The sequence below is a fragment of the Gorilla gorilla genome, chromosome 4 (genome assembly GCF_029281585.2).
Source record: "Gorilla gorilla gorilla isolate KB3781 chromosome 4, NHGRI_mGorGor1-v2.1_pri, whole genome shotgun sequence".
Lineage (NCBI taxonomy): Eukaryota > Metazoa > Chordata > Mammalia > Primates > Hominidae > Gorilla > Gorilla gorilla.
The window spans coordinates 9,951,881-9,970,597 of NC_073228.2; the positions used below are offsets into that span (position 1 = coordinate 9,951,881).

At 62.5% G+C, this 18,717-nt stretch overlaps 3 protein-coding genes across 8 annotated transcripts; 1 reads left to right on the plus strand and 2 right to left on the minus strand.

Annotated features, from left to right (window-relative positions):
* The first annotated feature begins 3,796 nt into the window (after positions 1-3,796).
* DCXR (dicarbonyl and L-xylulose reductase) lies at positions 3,797-7,331 on the plus strand. Of its 4 annotated transcripts, none has more exons than XM_055389410.1 (8): positions 3,797-3,890; positions 3,974-4,071; positions 4,508-4,662; positions 4,758-4,800; positions 4,878-4,977; positions 5,103-5,167; positions 5,243-5,360; positions 5,492-5,674. In XM_055389410.1, exons 1-8 carry the CDS (start codon positions 3,839-3,841, stop codon positions 5,593-5,595), a joined length of 735 nt encoding a protein of 244 aa, XP_055245385.1. In that variant the 5' UTR covers positions 3,797-3,838; the 3' UTR covers positions 5,596-5,674. The 4 variants fall into 4 exon arrangements, with proteins under 4 accessions (XP_055245385.1, XP_055245387.1, XP_055245388.1 ...); XM_055389412.1 differs by lacking the exon at positions 5,492-5,674 and adding an exon at positions 5,988-7,331 and having other exon boundaries at positions 3,799-3,890; XM_055389413.2 differs by lacking the exon at positions 5,492-5,674 and adding an exon at positions 5,988-7,331 and having other exon boundaries at positions 3,816-3,890; positions 3,980-4,071.
* Positions 7,332-7,560: 229 nt separating this feature from the next.
* On the minus strand, positions 7,561-10,144 carry RAC3 (Rac family small GTPase 3). Of its 2 annotated transcripts, none has more exons than XM_055389391.1 (6): positions 9,963-10,144; positions 9,296-9,367; positions 8,928-9,045; positions 8,747-8,809; positions 8,164-8,323; positions 7,561-8,064 (listed from the first exon to the last, which is right to left on the minus strand). In XM_055389391.1, exons 1-6 carry the CDS (start codon positions 9,995-9,997, stop codon positions 7,934-7,936), a joined length of 579 nt encoding a protein of 192 aa, XP_055245366.1. In that variant the 5' UTR covers positions 9,998-10,144; the 3' UTR covers positions 7,561-7,933. The 2 variants fall into 2 exon arrangements, with proteins under 2 accessions (XP_055245366.1, XP_055245367.1); XM_055389392.2 differs by having other exon boundaries at positions 8,160-8,323; positions 9,963-10,115.
* A 453-nt stretch (positions 10,145-10,597) lies between these two features.
* LRRC45 (leucine rich repeat containing 45) lies at positions 10,598-18,458 on the minus strand. Of its 2 annotated transcripts, XM_055389382.1 has the most exons (17): positions 17,874-18,458; positions 17,398-17,459; positions 16,974-17,044; positions 16,558-16,736; positions 16,247-16,375; positions 14,741-14,853; positions 14,305-14,363; positions 13,998-14,075; positions 13,603-13,738; positions 13,438-13,515; positions 13,241-13,352; positions 13,066-13,136; positions 12,563-12,655; positions 12,113-12,205; positions 11,511-11,684; positions 11,283-11,430; positions 10,598-11,140 (listed from the first exon to the last, which is right to left on the minus strand). In XM_055389382.1, exons 1-17 carry the CDS (start codon positions 18,091-18,093, stop codon positions 10,944-10,946), a joined length of 2,013 nt encoding a protein of 670 aa, XP_055245357.1. In that variant the 5' UTR covers positions 18,094-18,458; the 3' UTR covers positions 10,598-10,943. The 2 variants fall into 2 exon arrangements, with proteins under 2 accessions (XP_055245357.1, XP_055245358.1); XM_055389383.2 differs by lacking the exon at positions 12,113-12,205 and having other exon boundaries at positions 17,874-18,447.
* Positions 18,459-18,717: the final 259 nt, after the last annotated feature.

The window sequence follows — 18,717 nt, forward strand, 5'->3', positions numbered from 1 at the left end:
ATATTGGGGGCTGGTTCCCCCGATATCTGGCACGCCAACGTGGTTTTTCTTTTTCCTAAGTGCATGTGGGAACCCGATTCCCTTTGGTAGTTGTGTAGAAACGTTCATTGGTCCGGTTCGCAGAAACGCTTGTTCGACTCAAAAAAAAAAAAAAAAAAACTGACTCATATGGTTTAGTAATAGACTGGGCACCAAAGGGCTATTTAAAAAACAATTGCTGCTCTGGCGGGAGGGAATGCCTGGAGGCTACTTGTTTTATTTCTTATTGGAAGAACGAGGATCATCATTTTACTTTGTATAGGAGGTTCAGCTCTTTCTTTCCCTTAAAATGGGAAGATAAGGACATTATCCCCCGAGGGCTCGTGTGATACTCCCCATTCTGAGCTCAGAACACCCAGAATTTTGGAAATTGTCTCTTGCCACGTCCAGACTGCGAGTATGGGAAGGGGAAACTTTTCTGTCTGTTGTCCCTGCTACCGCCCTTTGCGTCCGTGATTCTGAACCCCATGATAAATCCCCTTTGAACCCTTTTCCTCTTTTTGATGCCAGTCCTCTTTTATGGGACTCCAATTGGCATTACGATAATTTTTCTCAACCCAGGTATGCCACTCTACCTCTTCAGCATCCCCGGGCACCTCAAATTGCTTTTTTTTTTGAGACGGAGTCTCGCTCTGTCGCCCAGGGTGGAGTGCAGTGGTGCGATCTTGGCTCACTGCAAGCTCCGTCTCCCGGGTTCACGCCATTCTCCTGCCTCAGCCTCCCAAGTAGCTGGGACTACAGGCGCCCGCCACCACGCCCGGCTAATTTTTTGTACCTTTAGTAGAGACGGGGTTTCACTGTGTTAGTCAGGATGGTCTCGATCTCCTGACCTCGTGATCTACGCGCCTCGGCCTCCCAAAGTGCTGGGATTACAGGCGTGAGCCACCGCACCCGGCCCTTCAAATTGCTTTTTCACAGCGGATAACATCGGGCGTGGCCAGCACTGCTCCTCTCCCTCAGTATCAGTGTAGATTCAGACATTCTGCTTTGTTCACCTCCAACGTGACTATTCCTATAGAGTTGTGTTAAGCTTCGTTATATGCTGTGAGTGGGGAATATCAACATTTGGATGAACAATCAAACTATCCAATGTATTAATTGTCATTTATATGCTTGTGTTAACTCCCGTTTTGACTCTAGGAAAAGTGTAATGTTGGTTCGAGCTCGAGAAGGAATCTGGATACTGGCAACTTTACCCAGACCTTGGGAATCTTCCAAAGCTGGGCAAGAGGGCAGAGGGCTAGGGGCCAGGATCGGGCCCTCCAGGCAGTGGTTGGGAGGGCACAGGGCACAGGGTGGGGGTAGGGGATGCCGAGGGTGCTTCTGACCAGCCAGCAGGACTCACAGGGAGCAGGGCTTGAGCCACGGATAACAGGACCAGTGAGGCCTGGTCCACTCTCCTGGGGGCACGTGCAGGCCGCTGGAGGGCTCTAAGCAGATGGGCCTTCCAGGAAGGACAGGTTGAGGGGTGTCCTTCCCTTGGCTGCTGGCAGGCAGAAAGCAGGCTCCAAGGGTAGGGGCAGAAAGCAGAGTATACAGGGCGGCCAAGGGGGGGGGTTGGACTGGCCACAGTGCAGGTCTGATGTGGACAATGCACTTGGCTGTCCTCCAGAACAAACCAGGACCTTGCCTCCTGCTGTGCCTGGCCACCCTTGCCTCCGGCCTGTCCACCTCTGTGGGCCCAAAGCCCCAGATGATCCAAAGGCCCTACAGTCACCAATTCCATACTCCTGGCCACAGAAGGTCACTCCTGGCCACAGAAGGGCAGTAGTTCTAGACTTTCCTACCATGACCCACAGAACAAAGTAGCTTTTACATGGAGGCCCAGTGTGTAGGTGCACACACACGCGCATCTGTAACTGACCCCAAAGCCTCGGGAAGCAATGCTGGTCTTTGCTGGACTACCATGTACTTCCATGACCCCAATCCCTTCCTATCCTATTCAACTTCTAAAAGGTGCCCCTGGCCGGATGCTGGCTGTCCAAGGTGACCTGGGGTTCAAGTCCCTTTCAGATGAATGTAGGATACAGCCCTATGGGGCTTAGCGAGTCTTCTCCCCGTGTGCGGAGACACGAGATTGTGAGAAATAAAGACACAAGACAAAGAGATAAAGAGAGAACAGCTGGGCCCGGGGGACCACTACCATCAAGACATGGAGACCAGTAGTGGCCCCGAATGGCTGGGCGCACTGATACTTATTGCATACAAGACAAGGAGGGCAGAGTAAGGAGGGTGAATCTTCCAAGTGATCGACGAGGTGAAGCAAGTCACGTGATCATAGGACAGGGGGCCCTTCCCTTTTAGGTAGCTGAAACAGAAAGAGAAGACCATACATCAGCGCTTTCTTCTATGTACTTATAAGAAAGATCAAAGACTTTAAGACTTTCACTATTTCTTCTACTGCTATCTACTACGAACTTCAAAGAGGAACCAGGAGTATGGGAGGAACATGGAAGTGGACAAGGAGTGTGATCATTAAATCATAGCACCACAGGGAGGGGTCAGGCCTCCGGATGACTGCGCAGGCCTGGGTAACATCCAGCCTCCCACAAGAAGCTGGTGGAGCAGAGCGTTCCCTGACTCCTCCAAGGAAAGGAGACTCCCCTTCGCGGTCTGCTAAGTAACGGGTGGCTTCCCAGACAACGGCGTTACTGCTTGACCAAGGAGCCCTCAAGCAGCCCTTATGCGGGAGTGACAGAGGGCTCACCTCTTGCCTTCTAGGTCACTTCTCACAATGTCCCTAGGTTATATTAGTAATGCCACAAAGAGTAACATTAAAAGCTAATGATTAATAATGTTTATACTAATGATTGATAATTATCCATGATCATTTTTATATCTAATTTGTATTATGACTATTTTTATTTTAACTGTTTTTTTTTTTTTAAGATGGAGTCTTGCTCTGTCGCCCAGGCTGGAGTGCAGTGGCGCAATCTCGGCTCACTGCAAGCTCTGCCTCCTGGGTTCGCGCCATTCTCCTGTGTCAGCCTCCTGAGTAGCTGGGACTACAGGTGCCCGCCACCGCGCCCGGCTAATTTTTTGTATTTTTAGTAGAGACGGGGTTTCACCGTGTTAGCCGGGATGGTCTTGATCTCCTGACCTCGTGATCCACCCGCCTCGGCCTCCCAAAGTGCTGGGATTACAGGCGTGAGCCACCGCGCCCGGCCTATTTTCTTTGTTATACTGAAACAGTTTGTGTCTTCAGTCTCTTGCCTTGGCACCTAGGTAATCCTTCGCCCACAGATGAAAGCGGAGCTCTGCTGACATTGGTGTCTTCTCCAGACGTACTTGGTTGTCCAAATTCTTTCCCTTGGCTTTAAAGTGAGCCGGCGGTGTCCTGCTCCCCAGCCTGAGAGATGATGGGCACAGGCGACACTTTTTAGGCCATGCCGATGTTTTCAGAAACAAAACAAGAAATGTTAGCCCTGAAATTCTCCATTTCACGTGTTCTTCCTGATATTAACCACACATTCTTTCTGATATTAACCACCACATCGTCTTTTTGCAATAATCTTGGCAGGGAAAAATATACTAGCCAGGGTCCACTAAATCGATTTCAAGCACGGAGGATGGGTCACACCAGGCACTTCAAAAGACCCGTCCCTGAGGCAGCGGAGACCCCGCCCCGCCCCGGCGCGCCCACTCCTTTCGGCCAATCACTGCAGCGGGGAGCAGCTATTTGAATGTCCCCGCCGCCTAGCTGAAGGCCGCCCTGCCATTGGCCCCGCCGCGCCCCGCCCACTGTGGCCGGAGCTTCAAGTTCCGCAGCGCCAGTGCGGAGGGCGGAGACTGTGCCGACATGGAGCTGGGCCTCGCGGGCCGCCGGGTGCTGGTCACCGGGGCAGGCAAAGGTGGGCGGCGGGGAAAGGTGGGCAAAGGCCGGCGGCGGGCAGAGGCGGGCAGGGGACGCCCTCACTGAGCCCGCTCCCGGCAGGTATAGGGCGCGGCACGGTCCAGGCGCTGCACGCGACGGGCGCGCGGGTGGTGGCTGTGAGCCGGACCCAGGCGGATCTTGACAGCCTTGTCCGCGAGGTAGGCCCCGCCGCGTCCCGGCGCTGCGAGGCGGCGAGCCAGGAGGGGGCGCCAGCGAGCGGGGGCGGTACCTCTGTGCGCGACTCCGCCTCCCCTCGCGGGCGCTGCGCTTCTCACCGCGGCCTGGGCGCCCTCGCACCCTCTCTCGGGGCTGGTGGCCTGCGTGGGCGGCCGGGTGGTCGGCAGGGCCGCCGGGGCCCCCGGGCTCAGAAAGAGGCCGAAATGGCTGCGAAGCAGGCCCCGGGCAGGAGTCGCTCGGGCGCAGGGAGGAAGTGAACCGGCCGGAGGTAGCGCCCGGCTGCTGGCCCCACAGTCCCGACACCTTCGGAACTCCTAACTCCTTTACTTCTCCGGCTGAAAGGTCACCTGCCCCAGTCCCCAGCTGTGCCGCTTGCTGGGCACGGAGCCTCTGGTAACTGCCCCCTGATACACACAGTGCCCGGGGATAGAACCCGTGTGCGTGGACCTGGGTGACTGGGAGGCCACCGAGCGAGCGCTGGGCAGCGTGGGCCCCGTGGACCTGCTGGTGAACAACGCCGCTGTCGCCCTGCTGCAGCCCTTCCTGGAGGTCACCAAGGAGGCCTTTGACAGGTGAGCCTGTGAGGGCGGAGGAACCTCAGGGAGGGGCTGTCCTGGAGGACGCAGCAGCCCTAATCTCTGACCAGGGTCTGTCCCTCGGCCTCTAGATCCTTTGAGGTGAACCTGCGTGCGGTCATCCAGGTGTCACAGGTGAGCTGCCCTGTGGGCTGGATGGGAATTCTCGTGAGTGATGCCAGCTCTGCCTCACGGTCTCACTGCAATTCCAGATTGTGGCCAGGGGCTTAATAGCCCGGGGAGTCCCAGGGGCCATTGTGAATGTCTCCAGCCAGGGCTCCCAGCGGGCAGTAACTAACCATAGCGTCTACTGTGAGTGCCCCAGCTGTGCCCTCAGCCCCACCCCAGCCCCAGTCTCACCCTCATCACCGACCCCAGCCCCAGCCTCGCCCTCATCACCGACCCCAGCCCCAGCCAGCTTTGGTTCCTCTTCATAGGCTCCACCAAGGGTGCCCTGGACATGCTGACCAAGGTGATGGCCCTAGAGCTCGGGCCCCACAAGGTGAGCAGGGCTGGGGTACCTCCCGCAACCTAGGGCACCCCACTTGCCCTGCTGACCCCAGCTGTCTCGGTGTAGATCCGAGTGAATGCAGTAAACCCCACAGTGGTGATGACGCCCATGGGCCAGGCCGCCTGGAGTGACCCCTACAAGGCCAAGACTATGCTGGACCGAATCCCACTTGGCAAGTTTGCTGGTGAGTCAGGTGGGAGCCCAGCCAGCGTGATGCCAGCAGTCCCTGTGCGTGCCCTGGGTAGGGGTGGGAGGGAAAGATGGGCGGCAGCCTCCTTCCTCTATGCCCCTGACCCCCCCCCCCCCGGCCCACAGAGGTAGAGCACGTGGTGGACGCCATCCTCTTTCTGCTGAGTGACCGAAGTGGCATGACCACGGGCTCCACTTTGCCGGTGGAAGGGGGCTTCTGGGCCTGCTGAGCTCCCTCCACACACCTCAGACCCCATGCCGTGCTCATCCTACCCCCAATCCCTCCAATAAACCTGATTCTGCTGCCCAGGCTATGTGCTATTCCTAGGCTGCCAGCAGGTAGCTGGGGGCTTGGGGCCAGGTGTGGAATGCGGGCAGAGACCCATGACATTCACATTCCAATCCAAGGGGGAGCGTGGCTCCCACTCCTGAGGTTTTCAGGCCTGGCCAGTTCTCTGTCAGGGAGGTGGGAGGTGGTGAAAGGTCAGCTCCCAAAGAGGGTGGTGAATTTCAGCAAGGTTGGCCTTCAGGCCTGTCCAGAACCTCTGGGGTGAGACGGTGTGTGCATGTAAGTGTTGATCACCCCCTCTGTGAGTGTACAGTTGGCTCCTCTTCCTTCAAGCTAATGAGTAAGACAAAAGGGAAACGAGGAGGACGTCAAGCTTCTGCACTTCGTCGGTGATCTGAGCCACTTTGTTGAATCAGATGATGGTTTTCGGAAACTAGAAGAGCGTTTCCTCAGCTTGTGCTATTCACAATGTCATGAGCACAGACACAGCAGCCTGAAGTCTAATCCGCATTTTATCATCTCAAGTCTAGACAAGTAACCGTAAGTCAAGCCTCCTCCCACCGCAGCTGACTTCAAGCTGCCGGTTAGATGTCGCTTAACGTGGAGCTGGAGGAGATGCCCTCGGCACCCTGTTATGTGGTGTTTGTGTCCATAGGCCCCACAGATGTACATCACCGAGGGGCAGAGAAAACAGTCGTGTATGCGGAAATAACTAGGAAGTGACGTTTGCCGATTTTGCTTTTAATAACAAATTGTAAGCTTCTATAATTTAATTGTTAATGATCGTTAACAACTGGCTAGCAAAATTGTTGAGAATTCAGCAGTTGGCCTTCCTGAGCCAGTAGGAGCTGCCCCCACACAGCACAAGGCGGAAGCAGACAGTGGCCCTCATGGCACCCTCTGATCCTGAGTGACTCCAATCCCGGGACCATGGCTCCCTCCAATCCCGAGTGACTCCAATCCCGGAACCTCATGGCACCTTCCAATCCCGAGTGACTCCAATCCCGGGACCTCATGGCACCTTCCAATCCCGAGTGACTCCAATCCCGGGACCTCATGGCACCCTCCAATCCCGAGTGACTCCAATCCCGGGACCATGGCTCCCTCCAATCCCGGAACCTCATGGCACCCTCCAATCCCGAGTGACTCCAATCCCGGGACCTCATGGCACCCTCCAATCCCGAGTGACTCCAATCCCGGGACCTCATGGCACCCTCCAATCCCGAGTGACTCCAATCCCGGGACCTCATGGCACCCTCCAATCCCGAGTGACTCCAATCCCGGGGCCATGGCTCCGGGCCCACTGTTTCTGGCTTCAGCGTCAGCGGACTGTGCTGGGTCACTGCTCTGTTCACTCTCCACAGCACACCCCGACCCCCGCGCCCTCCTCCACCCTGCCCCTCTGCCTGGATTGCCCTTACTCCCAGTGCCAGCCAGAGGAGCTGAGGGATGGGAGGAGGCTGCCTCGGCTCCCATGAGGCTCAGAGAGGCCTGACCTGCTTCAGCCTCTTTTCAGACCGTCCCCGTCAGCACAACAGACGCTGCCTGAGAACCGGCCCGCCTCTCCCCGCCCCTCCCCGCCATGTGCCCTCCCAGAGGCGCAAATCAGCCTGAGGGAGGCCTTGTACACAGCCAAGTAATCATCCCTAGGGCTCAATGCACTAGCTATTGCTTTGATCTGGGTCGACTCCTTTGGGGGCTGAGCAGCTCAGCAGGCCCCTCTTCCCCTGGGGTAGGGTGGAGGAAGCTTAGTGCTGCCTTTGGGAACTCAGCTCTGAAGTGCAGCCGGGGCGAGGAGCAGCTGGGGTCGGCTGGGGTGTGATGGACCCGCTCTGCACCATCACGTGGGGGAATTAGGAGCAAACCGCCCCAGGGCAGAAGGGCAGGTAGTGAGAGGCAAGAGGTGTTAGGTGGAGAATGTTTATTGTATAAAATAAGAAGGGGCTGCCCCACCTCGGGGCACAAGGAACAGAACTGCCCCCCACCCTCCCCCTCCAGGGAAGCCCATCCTGGGGCTTCCCTGCACCTGCCCCTGCAGCCCTGAGGGAGACCCTGCTCCCTCCCGGCCTCCGGCGGGGGCCAGGGAAGGCTGGAGCCACACCCCAGAATGAGGCGGCAGAGAAGACAGGATCCTGCCACCCAGCCTCATCCCCATGCTTCCCCCCGCCCACCCCCACCGCTCCCCACAGCCGACTCAGGGACACCACACGCCTCAACACAACAGCGGACACGTCCAGGGCTGCTCCCCGCCAGCCCTCAGGTTCGGGTGGGCCAGGGCTCTAGAAGACGGTGCACTTCTTCCCCGGCTTCTTCACTGGGGGCGGGCAGAGCACCGCGCGGATTGCCTCGTCAAACACTGTCTTCAGGCCCCGCTGGGTCAGGGCTGAGCACTCCAGGTATTTCACAGAGCCTAGCGGCAGTGAGGAGGGGAGACAGTGAGGGTGGGGTACAGGGAGGCCCTTACTGCGCCTCCCCGCCCCTCCCCTGCAGGCCACCAGCGCCTACCCACCGATCTCCCGGGCCATGGCCAGGCCCTGTGGGTAGGTGATTGGCGCCAGCTTCTTGTCCCGCAGCCGCTCAATGGTGTCCTTGTCGTCGCGGAGGTCCAGCTTGGTGCCCACCAGGAGGATGGGCGTGTGGGGGCAGTGGTGCCGCACCTCCGGGTACCACTGCAGGGACAGACGCTCTGATCCCTAGGCCCGGAGTCGGCTACCCCAGCCCCACCTGAGCAAGTCACGGCCCTCAGGGACTTTCCCCACTGTTCCAGAGCTACACTTGGCTCTTCTTCCTTCAAGGGGTGACCAGGGGCAGATTTGGTGGGGAGATACCAGGAACAAACATGCAGCCAGGGAACCTGGAGACCTCCCAGGGCCTCCTAGTCAAGGCCCATCCCCAGCAGCCAGAGAACCCCTCCGTTCTGAGAGCTGTGACCACCACCACGGCACCCCATCAGCCCCCATGGTCATCTTCAGACCCCACTCCATGTGTCTACCCCAGGCAGAACCGTATCGCAATTGCCTCTAAAGGACAACTTGTCGGGGCAGGTACTGGGGCAAACCCTCTCCCCACAGGAGCCCCCAGCCTTGCCCTACCTTGGCACGAACGTTCTCGAAGGAGGCCGGGCTCACCAGGGAGAAGCAGATCAGAAAGACGTCCTTGGGAAAAAGGTGGGACCTGGTGGAGTGGTCAGGGGCTCCCCAGGGCCCTGCTCCCTCCCTTGTCCGGACCTCAGGGACCCACCCAGCTCCCGGGGCTGGCCCCATTGTCACGTACAGTTTGGGGGTAGGAGAGTGGCCGCAGCCGATCGTAGTCCTCCTGACCCGCTGTGTCCCACAGCCCCAAGTTGACTGGTTTCCCGTCCACCATCACGTTGGCAGAGTAATTGTCAAAACTGCAGAGCAGTGAGGGCAGGGTCAGGGCTTGGGAGGGGTCCCAGAAACCCCCAGCCCTGCTGGCCTGTGTCTTGGGGTTCACAAGTCTGCACAGAACTAGAACTCTGGCCAGCACCTCGGCTCCAGCCGGGAAGCCCAGACAGGGCCACCTGAGCCGACATGGAAGCCCAGAGGAGACCCTGCCCGTGTCCCCCCCATGCCACACTCACACGGAGGGCCTGTGCTCTCCCGGGAAGCCCCCACACTCACACGGTGGGGATGTACTCTCCGGGGAAGGCGTTGGTCGTGTAGCTGATCAGCAAGCATGTCTTCCCCACGGCGCTGCGGACAGGGCAAGCCACGTGGCTCCCGGGCCCGGCCTCGGACCCTCTGCCCAGCAAGGGCAGCCCCCTCTCCCGGAGCCAGAGGCGAGTTAGGGGCGTCCGGGGTCGAGAGGGGGACCCAGCCCACCAGATCCGTGACGACCTAGGGCTGGAGGACGACCTGGGCGGGCCGGGCTCCGGGGGCTGGGGTGGTGAATAAGGGCGCAGGGCGCCCCACACTGGGGCCCCAGGCAGAGGCCCCGACTCCGAGGGTGGCGGCAGGAGAGGGTGGGGCCGGCTGAGGGTTCAGCCCAGGTGAGAGGCCTGGCCCCACCCACTGGGAGGACAGGGCGGCGGCCCCGCCTCGCCCGCAGCCAGCCCAAGCGGGAGCCGGGCAGCATCAGGTGGGCCCGAGCTGGAGGCCCGCGGACCCCGCCCCGCCCCGCCCCACCCCGCCCTCCTCGACCCCGGGGCGCACGCGGCTCGGGCGGGGTACGGCGGGGCCGCCTCGCGAGGACCCGGGCGCCACCCCCGCCCCGCCCCGGCTGCGCCCCGAGCCCCCGAGCCCCCCTCCCGCCCAGCCCAGCCAAGCGGCCTCCGGGCCGCGCACTCACCCGTCGCCGACCACCACGCACTTGATGGCCTGCATGGGCGCGGGCCGGGCGGCGGCGGGCGCGGCCGCGAGCCGAGCTGCGGAGAAATGCCCGGCGCCGCAGCGGCCGCGGACCCGAGCGCCGAGCGATCGGCCGGAGACAGCCGAACGCCGCCGAGCGCCGGGGGCGGAGACAGCCGAGCGCGGCCGGCGGGGGGCGGGGGCGGGCGGGGGGCGCCCGGCCGCGCGGCTGGCGGGGCGGGGCCGCCCGAACCCGGGCAGAACTGCGCGAGCTGCGGCGCCCCCGCCTCTAGCGCGACCCCGACCCGGGGGGTCTCCTGCGGGTCCCTCGGGGCGCAGCGCAGGCCGGGGAGAGACCAGCGACCTGGACCCAGCGGGGAGGGCTCCGCGCGCTGCGCTTTCTCGGGGACCCGCCCCCTGCCGCCGGGAGCCAGCTGGGAACTCCGGGGTCTGCAGCCGCCCAAACCCCCAGACGGACAGCCCCCGCGGCCCTCCCGTCCCTTCAAGGCAGCGGCGAGGAGGGGCGAACAGCCGCACCCCGGCAGGCCCTCCGTGCAGGGCTGGGGGTAGAGGGCCGCGCATTTGGAGAGAGGCACGGACGGTGGCGCGTTTGGAGGGAGAGGCGGGGCCAGAATGTATCACAAAGTGCACACGCGCTGTATTTCCAAACCCCGCCGCGCGCAGGCGGCCGCAGCGTTCTCGGTGACATCGCAAAAGGCGAGGGGGAGAGGCGCCCGCGGGACCCCTTCCCGGTGTGCTCCCACGTGGCGTCGACCGGGAAGAAGGGGCAGGTAGGGAGCCCTTCCCAGGCGCCTCCCACGGGGTTCCCCCACAGCCGCGACACCACCAACAGTCGCCGCAACCGCCGCGTGGAACAGACGACCCGGGTCTCAAAGAGGCGGCGCGGGCGGGACGCAGCCCCTGGTCCATCTCGGGCGTCGCCTGATGCACTCCTACTGCGCCCGGGTCCTCCCGGCCTGTCTCACTTTGGGGGGCTCAGGGTCCTCACGGGGGACGCCTGCACGTAAGCCAGGACGGCGTTCTGCAGGAAGCTCGCCCTCTGGGCCTCCTCGTCCCGGATGCGGGCGATCTCCGCCTCCCGGAGCCGCAGCTTCTCCCGGAGAGACGCGTTCTCGCTCTCCCTGTCCAGCAGCGCCTCTCGGTGGTCGCTCGCCATCACTGCAGGGCAAGGAGCGCAGTGAGCGGACGCAGCCCCAGCGCACCGTGGCACGGACTCAGCACGGGAGACCTGGCCAGCCCCGGTCTCTGGCTGGCCTCACGTCCCACCAGTGGGCGGCGGGAGGACAAGGGTCTGGCTCACCTTTCAGCTGGCGTTCCAGGGCCGCCGCCTTCTCCCTCAGCCCCTCCTGAGCCGCCAGCTCCGCCTGCAGCCGGCCGTTCTGCTCCTGCAGCTCCACGCGCACCCTGCTCACCTCGGCCACCCTTTCCTGGTCCTTGAGGCTCAGCTCCTGCCAGGCACGAAGGCTGGGGAGTGAGGCGAGGGTTGGGGGCTAGCACGCCCGGGGCCCCCCACCGGAGCCCCGGCTACCTGCTGCAGCTCTTCCAGGCGCCGCCGCAGGCCCTCAACTTGCAGGCCCAGCTGGCTGACCCGGGTCTGGGCCTCGGCCACCACCTCCTTCTGCTGTAGGCAAGCGCCCTGCGCCTCGTCCCGTGCCTGCGCCAGCAGTCTCAGCTTGTCCTCCAGGTGAGCCAGGCGCTGTTGCTGTGAGCACAGGGGCCGCCACGAAGCATGAGGGGCTCAGCCTGAGCTCACCCGAGGGAATGTCTGCACGGGCACGACCCCACCTCTCTGCAGGACTGGTTGCTCTAGTTACTATGACTCTGAACCCGCTCCCCTGGCAGCCGCCTCCTCCAGATGCCCTCTGGGCTCTCCTCCTCCCTCTTCGGTCACACCACCCCTCCCGTCCATCCATGCGTGTAGTCACAGGCTGCAGAGATGGGCCAAACCTCTCCACCGTCTCAGGCCCTGATCCAAGGCTGAAGCGGACCCAACAGTGTCCAGGTGTGCTCATCTGACCTCAACACCACACTCCCGCCTCCCAACTCAGACCGAAGCTCTGGAGTCTGCATGCGGGCCGAAATGCCGGGCAGCCTGGCTCCCCCGGAGGGTGGCGGACATGTGTGGCTCACCTCCTCCAGGCGGGCCTGGCTCTTGGCCTTGATCAGCTCCTCCTCAGCCTGGCCACGCTCGCTGAGTGCCGCTGCTTTCACTCGGCTCAGCTCCTGCACAGACGGCCACCTGCCAGCCCGTTCTCCTGTCCCTGGCCCAGGGCCCTTCTCTCTCTGGCTCATCCAGCCAACCCCAGCCAGGGGGGCTCCTCTCTGCCAGCCTCCTGAGGGCCACGCAGCTGCTCTGCCACCTAGCTCGCTGGGCAAGGTTCCTAAGGCCAAGGAAGCCCGAATGCCACCTAAGTCCCTCTAGCTTCTTGGGCACACTGGTGGGTGGGTCCCCAAGGTGGGGCCTATGAACCTCTGGGAACAGGAAGAGGTCTCTGGTCCTGAGGCGGCGAACACCAGGGGCCCCTGCCTTGTTCAGCCCAGGACTAAGGCAGAGCTTGGCCCTGCCTGGTGGGCACTCACCTCCTCCAGGGACAGCCGCGCCGCCTCCAGCCTCTGCACCCGCTCCTGCATGGCCTTCTCACTCTCCTCCAGGTGACGGGTCATATGCTCCACCTGCTCAGGGGCAGGGATTGTGGGGCCAGAGTGGAGAGCGGGGCCTCCCTACCTTCCCCTCACGGACTCCCCACCCTGGAAGGCAGGTGTCTCTTGGGAACCTTGTTCATTCTGAGAAAGCACTGCCTCAGATGGCCTAGCAGGAAACTACCGCAGCATGCACACCCTGAACGAGTGGGCCTTGGTGTCTCTTCAACGGCAGCCTGTACTACGGCTCAGACATCGCCGGGGTCCCCCCGCCGCCCCCAATAGGAGGTTCTGGGTCTGACATCCGCTCAGGCTGGCAAAATACAGCCACCCAGTGACCCAAGGTTGGCAAGGGAAGCTCCCACCAGGTGTGTGCTTTGGGGACACCTGCGTGACACCAAGACCAGAGACTGAGGCGCGTTAGAGGCCAATGAAGAGGGCACCTCCTTGATACGCAGGCTTTCTGAGTCCTCCAGGCTCTGTCTGCATCTTCTCTTCTCCATGTCCAGGCGCTCTGGAAGCCCAGGGCAGGCAGAGCATGCGTGAGCATCCCCTGGGGGCCCCCGTCCCCCGGTGCCCATCCCCAGGCCCCTCCACAGCAGGCCTGCCCGTGCCCACCCTCGGCCTGGATAGCCCGCATCTTCAGCTCAGCTGACATGCTGGTCATCTCCTGCCTGGTCTGGAACAGCTGCTCCTGCTGACACCTGAACTTCCGCTCCAACTCGTCTACCTGAAAGCCGGCACCAGGGAGGGAAGCTGCAGCCCAGCCCTGCCGCGCCCACCCCGCGCTCCCTGGCACCATCCACCACAGCTACCTGGTTTTGCAGAAGCAGGTTCTTTTCATTGGCAGCAGACAAGTCTCTGAGGAGTTTAGACTCCCGCTCTGCAGCTTCCTGGGAGGGGAACGGGGTATGGGCAGTGAGGGTCACGAAGCTGCCACGCACCCCTTGGCCCACCTCTCTCAAGCCCTGCCCACCCACCTGCTGCTCCAGCTTGAGCTCCTTGGCCTGCCTCTGTGACAGGCTCAGCTGCTGCTGCTCCGCTGTGGCCAGGAGCTCCCCCAGGTCCTGGGCCTTCTGCTCCGACAGAGCCAGGGCGGCCTCTGTCATCTGCAGCCTGCAGAAAGGAAGGGCAGCACCCCCGCCCCGGTTGGAGTTTCACGTGCCTTACAAAGGCCTCGCTGCTCTCACTGTTGCTGGACACCTAGTCAACCCCAGCCAGCACCTGCCTCCTCCAGGAAGGCTTCTGGGTTACTGTCCCAGCCTCACCATTTCCCACCTCTGCTTTGCAAACAGGACTTGCACACAGGTTCACACCACCTTCCTCTGCCCTGTGGCCACGTCTCTGAAGTATCCTGAGGTCACCCCCCACTTACTTGGCCTTGAGAGCGTTGATGATGGAGTGCCTCTCATTCAGGGCTTCCTGAAGCTGCCCTACACGGGCTGCCGACGCCCTGTGGGCAGACAGGAGGGTGCAGAGAGTAACCCAAACCCCAGAGCGCTCCCATACCCCTCTGGCCTCGGTAGCTGCTGCTGTTCCTTAAGCATCTACAGTCGCCTGGGCACTGAGCCTCCAGCCACCTCCTCGTGGCCTCACTCGTGGGCTCAGGTTGGTCCCATCTGAGTCTGAGCCAGGACCTGATCCCTGAAGCCTCACCCTGCCCCTGCCCTGGGCCCGCTCACCTGCTGCTCTTGGCCATCTCTTCTCGCTGCTTATCAATAGTCTCCATCAAGTCCAGGAACTGGGGACAGAGACAGCCGCAGCCCTGTCAGGGCACCTGCAGCCTGTCCACCTGACCTTCTCAGGGGGAAGGAGAGCCAGCGCCCACCAATGCGGCAAGGCAGCGGAGGGTTCCACCCACGGTGCCCTGTCTCCTTTACAGGAAGAGTGGCCCCTGCAGAGCGAGGCCTCAGGGCTCAGACGCCAGCTCCCCAAGGAAGTCCACCTGCAGGAGATCAGACCAGGAGGCCGCCCCTCCTTCCTGGTATCAGCCACTCAGAGAGGCTCCAGGGCCCCGAGGAAGGGAAGGTGGGCAGACCACAGGGCTGAGGGAGGAAGGACGTGGCCAGGCCCTCCAGCCATAAGCAGCTCCAAGGTCAGTGAAGGTGCCATCCTCACCTGCTTGGACTTCTCCTCCCGGAGGTGCTGGACCTCCTTGCTGAGGATGTGAGTGCGGGCTTGGTTCTCCTGGAAGGTGGTGAGCCGGTCCTGGCTGTGGCCCATGGCTTGCTCTGCAGAAGGAGCTGTGTCAGCTGGGCACAGGGGCTCATGCCTGGAATCCCAGCACTTTGGGAGGTCGAGGTGGGTGGATCACCTGAGGTCAGGGGTTCGAGACCAGCCTGGCCAACATGGTGAAACCCCATCTGTACTAAAAATACAAAAAAGTAGCTGGGCATGGTAGCGCACACCTGTAATCCCAGGTACTCGGGAGACTGAGGCAGGAAAATCGCTTGAACCCGGGAGGTGGAGGTTGCAGTGAGCCGAGATTGCGCCACTGCACTCCAGCCTGGGTGACTGAGTGAAACTCAGTCACACACACACACACACACACACACACACACACAAAGGAGCTGTGTCACCCCGGGGCTGCTTAGCCTCAGGAGTAGCTGGTGGCCACCAGCCCTGCACCCAGCGGCTGGCTGCTTGGGAATCTATGCCGTGTGGGGCAGCATCTCACCCGGCAAGTCAGGGGTGCCCCCTCAGTGCATGGGGGGTGGAAGTGCTTCGTGGGGTTCGGGCTGTGAGCAGGAGCCGCCTGGTGTTGGGGAGCGCGTGCACGTGTGGGGCAGAGGTGGTGGGAGCTGCTCCACCGCAAAAGGCAAGGGCCATCCTGGGGCATCTGGCCACCATCCCAAAGGTCAAGGGGCACTGCACAATGCTGAGGCAAATGCTGTGCCCAGCTCATGTTCTGGAAAGATCTGGGTAGCATGTGGCGAGGGGGCAGAGGTCAGGAGGGATGACAACAGCCAGGGCAGTGCCGAGGCAAAGCCAGGGACGGTGCAGCAGGAGCCAGAGGCCAGGCAGAAGCAGCAGGAGGGGTGAGCCCTCAGCACAGGGGCCAGAAGAGGCTGCCGCTGTGCGCGGATTAGGGAGTACGGGGGGCCTGGCAAAGTCCCCAGCTGGGTCTGGGGCACTGGGGCCTAAGGCTGAGACATCAGCTGCAAGGATTCGGGGTCGCTGGTGGGAGGGAATGTGTGGATGCCAGCACAAGTCAGGGGGCCCCACGTCACCTGACTCACATGCAGGGCCACAAACTCAGGGTGACCAGGGAGCCTTCCTGGCCAAGGCCAAGGCCTGGGCCACCCGAAGCATCAGCAAAGCCACCAAGGCCAGGGCTGTGAGCCACACGGCCTCAGCTTCCCCAGCTGTGAAACGGGCACCCCTCCACTGCACAGGTCCTAAGAACTCAGCAAGTACACAGGGCGCCTCGGACAGTGCCCATGTGTGGTGAACGCCATTCAAGTGCCAAACAGGTGCCCCACGACCCCTCCGCTCCTTCCTGCTTCCCCTGGGCTCTCAGGCTGCTCTCCTCATCAGTTCCCGTCCTGAGCCCGGCACCCCGCCCTCGGTGGACAGGCCTCTGTCAAAGGCTCACGCGTCGCTCCACACAGCCCTGCACCGTACCCACGGCTCTGAGGACGTCTCCAGGGATATTGTTCCCAGCCAGGTCCAGTCTCCACAGGGTTCTGTTGCTGGGGAGACAGTTCATGAGGGCCCGGCCCCCCAGGAGGCCAACGTTATTCCAGCGCAGGTCTGGAAGGAAACCTGTAGTCACCAGACAGAATGCACCTGGCAGAGGGGGAGCTGGTCTGGCCGGGGTGTTTCCCTAGGGGGCACTGCCTTGTGGTCATCAACAGAGCAGGAGCACAGGCCAGTCCCCTAGCCCCTCACTTCCCAGAGCAGAGACAGCCTCAGAGGCGCCTGGGAGGCCTCACCCAGCTGCTGGAGGGTGGTGTTGCCCTTCAGGGCTAGGGCCAGCTCCTCCGCGCCCTTGTGACTGATCTGGTTGTTGCGGAGGTCCAGCCACTGCAGGGCGCCGTTGGCCGCCAGGCCCCCGCAGAAGGTGGCGAAGGCATCGTCCCACGTGCCCAGGCTGTTCCACTCCAGCGTGAGGCTGCAGGAGGGGCAGAAGCCAGTGTTCACCTAGGGGACTGCCTAGCCCGTGGGGTCCAGGGCTTGGGGACGGGTGTGGGCTTGGGGTCTGATGGGCCGGAGCCTCTGCCTACCCCTGCCAACGTATGTGAAACATGGGCAACTGGCAATGGGGAACTCTTGGGCTGCAGGAGCATGTGCTCTGGGGCCAATCCTCAACCACACTGAGACGGGGCCTGGGGTTGGGACCACCACCCACCTCTGAATGGACTTGTTCTGTTGGAGGAGTTTTCCCAGAGCCTCAGCCCCTGCGGCCCGAAGGTTGTTGCCCTAGGAGAGAAACAGGCCGGTAGTCACTCCCGTGCCCTGACTGGCTCTGAATTCCCACCTATGCCCCAAGGGCCTTGGTCAGCCAGGGGACAAGCCTGGGGTGCACCCTGCAGCCTTCCTCAGCTCCTGGGCTCCCTGTCTTCAGGGGGCTTCCAAGGGCCGGCTTGTTTGCCAATGTGAACTCTTGCTCTGGAGATGGTCACACACAGGAGGCCATCAGAGAACGGCCTGGGAACTCAAAGACAGCTTCCAGCCACCAGCCCAGACCCCAGGCCCCCGAGACCTGGCATCTTCCACCTCTCCTCTTGCCCTTGGGTGGCACACTCGGACACTCAAGCGTGCAGGTATCTCACCTTTAAGTCCAGAAAACGCAGCACAGTGTTGGCACACAGGCCTCGGAGCAGCAGTGTGGCCCCTGTGGAAGGGGGGCCGGCGGTCACTCTCTGCCCCTGCTGACCCCAAGGCCCTCCCCGCGGGCCCCTTTGCAGGGCAGCTCCCTAGACCCAGGAAGGGACAACTGTCCCGGTGGTCTGGGTTGGCGCTGGCCAAGAGTCTCGCTGTGAAGTCATGTTTGAAACACCTGCAGCCTCTGCCAGGCACCAAGCCGGCTCAGCACGCGGGGAACCAGGTAAGACCGCGAATGTTAAGGCCTCTCCCCCGTCATACAGAGGAACTGCCCTCTACTCCCAGGTGCAGGAAGGGGCGCCCCTGCTCGCTTTAACTACGGCACAGAAAGAGGAGAGCCTGGAGAGGAAGCGACCTCGGGCTACCGAGGCAACGGTGTGGGCAGCTAAGGAGCAGAGGGATCCACCCCGCCGCGCCTGCCCACCTTCCTCGCTGAGCATGCAGTCACTCAGGACCAGCTCCGTGCACAGCGTCTCCCTCGGCAGCAGCTTGCCCAGGGCCCTGCAGGTCTGCACCGTCAGGCTTTGCGTGGCCAGGTCCAGCCGGCCCCTGGGAAGCTGGTGCAGCTGCTGCAGGACAGCCTCCTGGGGCTCGGCCCCACTCTCCCTGCACAGGCGGCTGTAGGAGCGCCGGAACTCCTCCATGACCCGCGGGGCCGGCAGGGCCTCCTCCGCATGCTCCCGCAGCTGCTGAAAGGGAGCCGCGCGGTGCGGAGCAGTCCCAGCGCCGGGTACAGGAGACGGGGCCTCCGCCGACCCGGGCGAAGAGCAATCCGAGTGGGCTCCGCGGGCGGGAGGTCCTGGGAGCGCGGGGCTGGGCGGTAGTCAAGGTCCGCTTTGGGCTGGGGCCCCGCAGTGCTTGGGGACCACCCGTGCAGGAAGCAGGCAGGTGCGTCGCGCGCCCCCACCCAGCCCTGCCCCGCCTGCAGCCCCGACCCCCGCCCTCGCGACAGCCGCGTCGGGGCCTCAGTATCCAGGAAGAACAAGGCGCGCCGGGAGAGGCCGCGGGAACTACAACTCCTAGCAGGCTCTGCGCAGGCAGCGCTTGGTGCGGGCCAATGAGAACAAAGGAACTGGCGCGCCTTTCGGGCCGCAAGCTGAGAGGGGGCAGCGCGCTCCAGGTTCATTGGCTAGGGGCATGAGGGTGGGGCCCCGGGAGGGCATGCTCCGGGCTCATTGGCTGAGGGTCGTGAGGGTGGTGCCCCGGGAGGGCGCGTTCCAGGTTCATTGGCTGAGGGACGTGAGGGAGGGGCTGCTGGAGGGCGCGCT

Coding starts and splice junctions, on each gene's coding strand:
- RAC3 (XM_055389391.1), bottom strand. CDS start 9,997: ATGCAGGCCATCAAGTGCGTGGTGGTCGGCGACGG. Junction 8,810..8,927: donor CACTCTCCTACCCCCAAACT/GTACGTGACAAT, acceptor CTTTTTCCCAAG/GACGTCTTTCTGATCTGCTT. Junction 8,324..8,746: donor TCGAGAACGTTCGTGCCAAG/GTAGGGCAAGGC, acceptor CTGTCCCTGCAG/TGGTACCCGGAGGTGCGGCA.
- LRRC45 (XM_055389382.1), bottom strand. CDS start 18,093: ATGGAGGAGTTCCGGCGCTCCTACAGCCGCCTGTGCAGGGAGAGTGGG. Junction 14,364..14,740: donor GGGAGGAGAAGTCCAAGCAG/GTGAGGATGGCA, acceptor CTCTGTCCCCAG/TTCCTGGACTTGATGGAGAC. Junction 14,076..14,304: donor GAGATGGCCAAGAGCAGCAG/GTGAGCGGGCCC, acceptor GTCTGCCCACAG/GGCGTCGGCAGCCCGTGTAG.
- DCXR (XM_055389410.1), top strand. CDS start 3,839: ATGGAGCTGGGCCTCGCGGGCCGCCGGGTGCTGGTCACCGGGGCAGGC. Junction 4,978..5,102: donor AACTAACCATAGCGTCTACT/GTGAGTGCCCCA, acceptor TCCTCTTCATAG/GCTCCACCAAGGGTGCCCTG. Junction 5,361..5,491: donor CCCACTTGGCAAGTTTGCTG/GTGAGTCAGGTG, acceptor CCCGGCCCACAG/AGGTAGAGCACGTGGTGGAC.